Consider the following 6418-nt stretch of genomic DNA (forward strand, 5'->3'; position numbering starts at 1 on the left):
AGTACCTTAACTTATCATTTTTATATATTTTGACAAACAAAACTTATTTTTTACTATCAGTTATACTGAATTTGATTAAAGATTAATATTCTTATCATGGAAGTTTTCCTGTTCTCATTCCATTAACTGAAGCATTTTCATGGATTTACTTGCAATTCATCTTGTTTGTTCCATGTACTGTGACTTTAAACCTCGAAAATCTTGTTTTTTTAAAGAGCAAAGAGAAGAATATTTGCATATGAACCGTTGATATATAATAATAATAGTGTTGCTAATAATTGTAACAATAACTATACTAGTAATAATTGTAATAATGAAAGTAATAATAATTTGCTATAATACTAGTAGTGATAGTTATAATAATGATAATAGTGATAAGAATAAAAATAATAGTAGTAGTAGTAGTAATTATAATAATAATGATTATAGTGATAGTGATAATGATCACGATAATAAAAAACAACAACAACAAAATAATAATAAGTGTAATAATAGTGATAGTAATAATAATGATGATGATGATGAGAATAATAATAATTATTGATAATTTATTATTTAATATAAAATTTATTGAGAATTGAGTTCTATTTCTTTTTCATATATGATATCGCCGATCTAACAACCTGCATTACAGGTTTAAAATGTTTACTTGGCTCAACGTCTCTTTTTTTATTATTATTGTTTTTTTTCATCGACTTTATCATTCAACATTGATTTTTTTTAAATAAAAAACGGTCATTCATATTTTCTTTAAACCTATTAAATAAACCAACTCACATCAAATTAGCTTTTATATGATTTAATTTAAAACTTATGCTAGACAAAAATCCAAGTTAAGAGATTTAAAAGATTTATTTTCTTACATAGATTTAATAACATTACAAAAAAATTTCAGTGTTCGTAATGTTTTTTTTTATATTTTTAAAAAAATGAATTGACTCGTGATGAAGTGTCGGCAAATAAACTAGTATATATATATATATATATATATATGTGTGTGTGTGTGTGTGTGTGTGTGTGTGTGTGTGTGTGTGTGTGTGTGTGTGTAGCATAGTTATAAGAAATAAAAAGAATTTTCAAAGAAATTTTATAATTTAAAAGTTTAAGATGAGATTTTGAAAATATTTTTATGTTAACTTTAATCTACTTTCTTCATTGGGCATGAAAGTCATGCATGCTCACTACATATTAACTTTTTGCTGGTTTTTTTTAACAAGGAGATAATTAAGCATAGATGCTTTTGCTTTCAAGGGGATAATCAATCGCAAATTTCTTAAGTCTTTGTTCGTATGGCTAGTTTCTATTTAATAATTTTTTTTTTTATTTTGTTAAATAAAAGGGCTAAATGTTCAAAGAAAAAAAAGAGAGACAACAAAGCACAAAGACAAAGAATAGCCATCCCTGGCTCTTATCTTATAGGTGAGGAATCAAAATAACGCACTCCAATTGAAGCGAACAAGACTTGATTCACAAGCCAATCTGCAAACCTAATACATATATCCTCAAGAAAAATCAAACTAATGAATATGAACACCCCATTCTCTACTCAGAAGCTGCGATAATTACTTGAAGATAGGGCCCAGGATCAGAGATAAGATAATCATGGACTAACTTAACAAAATCATAGAATCTTGGACCGAAAGGCGAGCGTCAGCAAGCTTCTGGAGATCTAAATATCTAATAACTCCATGATTGATCACCATGGGCACCTGTCTTCTTGCTTGTGCTGTCAATACTTGCGTTTCTGCAGTTTATACACCAAATATAGACAAAATACAATAAAGCCTGACAAAAAACAATAAACAAAAAACAAAAACCAAAAGCATTAACGTATGCTCTCCCTTTCTATCCGCGAGAGGAGAAAGAAAGCCTGCCCTCCCACTGTTTTCTGCCACCTGTTTTTAAAAGAGCGGTTTTTGCCTTTCAAGACTGTGTCATTGTCTTGTATTTCTCACCTGTTAGCTTGCGGCCCCCACGTCACTCTTGGATATGCTTGATTATTATTGCACCGTGTCATGAAAAAATATTGTTGGATATGATGAGAGTGACTGCTACGATGGTGCAGAAAGCTTGATCGATTTATTGATTTGATTAGTTTAAATCTTGTGCTAGGAATCTTTAATCCTGATGTTCTAGTTCTATCCATGATTTATGAGCTGAGGTTATCAACTTTTTGACGGGTGAATTAATCAAAATTTATTGGTTTATTTTTAATAAAATCATGATATTTTAAAATAATATAAATTATATTTTGAAATTTAATCTCATAATTTCATTTCAGTTATTGAATTAAAATGATTCTCTAATATAAATGGTATCACTATCTTAATAACCAAGTGGTCACGAGTTCGAATCTTACTATTATTTTTTATTTGATAAAAAATAAAGCATAAAGTAATATGACATGTGCAAGTTTTAAGATAAAAAAACTTTCACTTGAAGGTGTATGTTAAATAATAATATAAATTATATATTAATGCATTACTTAATAGTTAATAATTTAAACTATAGATGATTCTTTGACATAATTTTTTTTATAAAAAAAAACTCAAACTACATTTTTTTTTATTAAAAAAGAAACTCAATTTAATTCAGATTTTAGTTTAATAAATTATTATAATTATCCGTAACTAAACCTTAATAACTATATATAATTAGAAAAAATAAAAATAAAAGTATGCTTTGAAAATAAGTCATAAATCAAAAACATGAAAGCTGGACAACGGAGAAGCCCGTCCTCCTTCGGCTGTTACAGTTTAAAACTTATCAACATCAACCCTAATGTTTTAAGAATGTTTCAATGTAGTCCCTGACTGACATAATGGATCTTAATGACTAATCCACTTTTTCCATCGTCTTCCTTCATTTTTATCTCTCTCTCTCTCTCTCTCTCTCTCTCTCGCGCGCGCGCACATCCTCGTCCATGTGATAATACCAATATGCTTATAAGCTTCGAACAAATTAATTCAAGGAAGTAATTCGAAATTCGCTCTTGCAGTTAGGTGTTTAACATTTAGGGGCTGCATAGTAAAATTCTAGAAACATTAGGGATGATATTAAGAAATTCCAAACTATAAGGGCCAAAGTGAAAAATCACTGAAAGTCCAGGACTGAAAATTTAGGCCACCTACCCACGAGCGATGTGGAATTGCGGGTATCCAATGTGCTGTTTCTCTCCCTTCTGTTTTTCCTTTTTTTCATTATCATTGTTTTATTATATTTTTGTTTAGTACTCTATTTTTTGTACAATAAAAATTACCAAAAACTTTTTAGCAACAGCTATAATAAAATAAATCATGTCAAGAGACTTTATCAATTGAATTGGAGCGCAACTTGCTTTGATAATTGAAGAAGGGAAAAGAGGGACTATTCTGCACTAAAGACTTGTGTTCTTGGGGATTAACAGTAGCACAACGTATTATTCTTGCAAATGTCTCTGTTACATTACAAAAAGTTCCTAAGAAAACTCAAGCTGTTATGATCAATAATCTATCAGTCTGTCAAATTTAGAAACTGGGTTGCAGCAAAAACATGGTCAGCAACAATTTATGCCCACGCTGGAGAGCTGACTAGACAAGCTGGACCCACCACCCAAACCCCTTATCTTGGGCTTAACCACTGGAGGTGTCCACAGACTGCTATAGCCATGACGTGAGCCATTTTTAGGCTCACCATTTTCTCTGCTGCTGTAACCAATGTTACTGTCATTAGTGACTTTGCAACACCTAGAAAGCCATTTGGACTGCATGTATGAGCTCGTCCTCCATGGGGGCACATGGAGCCCTCTCTCTCTAAGGGACTGTTTGGCAGCTGAGCAGAGCAGGGAGATGATTTTGCTGAGCTTTTCTTCACTGCCAACAAAAAAAAGATGGGAGAGTGTCGGTTAGTTCTTTGTAGAATGGTGTTGGTCTTGCCAGTTCAAACTGGGACCTGAAGTCTATGTCCACTATGAGCCTCATTGTGTCACCATTTTCACCTTTGAATGTGATGTCAATGTACTCGTAAGCACCTGTTAGACAGCATTAAAGAAGAGAGTTAGCTTCCACAAAAAACAAACACATAAATGAGCTTCAGAAAATTAAAATTACTTCCCTTGGACCCTACACCATTTCCCTAGGAGCCAGAGCTTGAAGTTCAAAACAGAAAAAGAAAAAGAAAAAAGCCAGAGCTTTGCATCCAAGATCTCCAAAGATAAGGGTGCTGTCAACAAGAAGCACCCTGTTCAGAGTGTAATTACACGGCATGTCTGACTTCTTTCTGATTAAGAAGGGATTGATTTTTTTTTTTTTATGCTGAAGATTTCTGGCACTACCCCACGTACACACACACAAAAAAAATGTTTGTATCTACTTTGTGAAAATTAATTTGTGAGACAGACTTGTAAAACAGCTTTTTGAAAACTAATTTGTAAGGGAAAAGGCCAAACTAGCTAGCCTAGACATTTCAATCAAGATCAAGTACTCCAAACAGATATTTACAGAGATACGTAACAGAGAAAATGAGAGAGAAGTTATAGGCTTGAGTATGTGTGGAGGTGTGTGAATAGAGAGAGGGGGGAGAGACTCACCAGCAGGGCATCCTAAGGAAGTGGCCCAAGAAGTTTGACAAATGGAAGCATTAAAACCATCCATTTTCAGCCTCTTCAGGAGCCACATCTTCAAACTGGTTGTTTTCTCTGCATCATTTTTGTTTCTCATATGCTTCAATAGAGTCTCAAGAACTCTCGTCTCAGCTTCCGTTACTCTCCCAAGCATCTCCTACCAAAACATAAGATCAAAATGAGCCCATAATATTAGAAGACACACATGGATAAGAAGGAATATTTCAAGACACAACAATATTAAAGAAAAAGTTACCTGTAAAGTAAAACACCTGGCTTGGTTGATAGAAAGGCAGTTTGAGGAAGCAGGAAATATGGGTGGTGTTGATGATTCTGATTCTATGAAGTCATGTACCATTTGAACCAGCCTTTCTTCTTCTAAGCTAACCATCCCTTTTGAACTAAGAACTTGATGAAGATTTTATCTTGGTTTTTCTTCCTCTTTTTACAGGCTATTGTGTTCTTGAGAGTCTTGCTTTTATAGCAGGCGGTGGGATTTACAGCTTTGCAAGGATGCAGATGAGGTCACAACCGGAGGTGGCATTATATGGTAAATATTGCTAGGAAACTATAAATAGGAAGAGAATAATAGAAGAGGATATCCTTATCTTTGATAGATTTAAAAAGACCATGAAAGTGATAGTGAGATATTGTCCTATTCCAGTTGTCCTGATCTCAGATGCAGTTTTCTATGCACTGAACACTTCAACTCCTCATTTATCTCTTTTCTTTAACTACAAACCCATAGCACTTATTGAATTTTCTTTTTATTTCAACATTTGAACTATAAGCCATTTTAATGTTCTCTTTTTAAATTACTAGAAATTCAAGTCTTTTGAGCATTATTTTTTATAGTATCTTGATATTTTTAAAAAGAAGTATATGCAACTTATATATATATATATATATATATATATATATATATATAACATCCTGTACTTTAATTATAATAATTTATAGAAGGTTAATTATAATGATCTAGATTTCAGAACGTGTTTGTTAGGACTAACCCTATACAGTAGTAGTACACTATAAAGTGGTTGAGGGCATCTCTCTCACAGACAATTTGTGGTCTTTATTACGGCCTGAAGGAGGCAGCAGTACCGATCAGATACTCAAGCTTGCCCTATGCGGAAGAGGGTTGAACCTTATGGCCAGGACAAAAGTTCACAAGGCCTTCACGTGCATTGAGGCATGACCATCTCCAAATATTTTGCTTTTTATAGTTTTGGATTTTCCCATGCACTAGATATTTGTCTGCATTATTATATTATTATACAATACTCTAAATGGTGTAGAGAAATCACTTCCCCACATATCTTTTTTTTTTTTTCAACTTTTCTATTTTTTCATTTTTTAACAGTGCTTTCCTCCTTTTTGTTTTTTTTTTTTTCTAACTTTTCCTCTTTTTTTTCCCGTTTCTTTTCTTTCTTTTTTTTTCAACTTTCCTATTTTTTCTTTTTTTTCATTTTTTATTAAATTTTTTTTGAAAAATTTTTTGTTGATTTTTTAAAATGTTTGTTTTCTATTTTTTTTCTTTAAAATATTGTGGAATGCTGTGATGTTTTTTCACATATTTTTTCTATTTTATTTTTTTATTTTTTTAAATTATATTTGTCGATTTTTTTTTAATATTGAGCTGATTGAGAATTTAGTTCTGTAATTTTTTTTCTTTAAAAAATTGTTGATTTCTACAATGTTTCTCTGCATGGTTTTTTTTCTCTGAAATTATTATTTTTTATTTTATTTTTTAATATGGAGCTGGTTAAAAGTTACAGTTATAATATGTGAGGAAAGCACTGTAAATTTTCTCAAAAA

General features: G+C 31.6%; 1 protein-coding gene across 1 annotated transcript; it reads right to left on the minus strand.

Moving 5' to 3' along the window:
- Positions 1 to 3384: 3384 nt before the first annotated feature.
- LOC118042392 (uncharacterized) lies at positions 3385 to 5164 on the minus strand. Its single transcript, XM_035050040.2, has 4 exons — positions 4857 to 5164; positions 4568 to 4757; positions 3977 to 4009; positions 3385 to 3851 (listed from the first exon to the last, which is right to left on the minus strand). The coding sequence occupies exons 1-4, from the start codon at positions 4989 to 4991 to the stop codon at positions 3601 to 3603; spliced, it is 609 nt and encodes a 202-aa protein (XP_034905931.1). The 5' UTR covers positions 4992 to 5164; the 3' UTR covers positions 3385 to 3600.
- Positions 5165 to 6418: the final 1254 nt, after the last annotated feature.

The sequence above is a fragment of the Populus alba genome, chromosome 5, assembly GCF_005239225.2.
Source record: "Populus alba chromosome 5, ASM523922v2, whole genome shotgun sequence".
NCBI classification, from domain to species: Eukaryota; Viridiplantae; Streptophyta; class Magnoliopsida; order Malpighiales; family Salicaceae; genus Populus; species Populus alba.

Coding starts and splice junctions, on each gene's coding strand:
- LOC118042392 (XM_035050040.2), bottom strand. CDS start 4,991: ATGGTTAGCTTAGAAGAAGAAAGGCTGGTTCAAATGGTACATGACTTC. Junction 4,010..4,567: donor TTCCTTAGGATGCCCTGCTG/GTGAGTCTCTCC, acceptor GCTGTCTAACAG/GTGCTTACGAGTACATTGAC. Junction 3,852..3,976: donor CATTGACATCACATTCAAAG/GTGAAAATGGTG, acceptor TTTTGTTGGCAG/TGAAGAAAAGCTCAGCAAAA.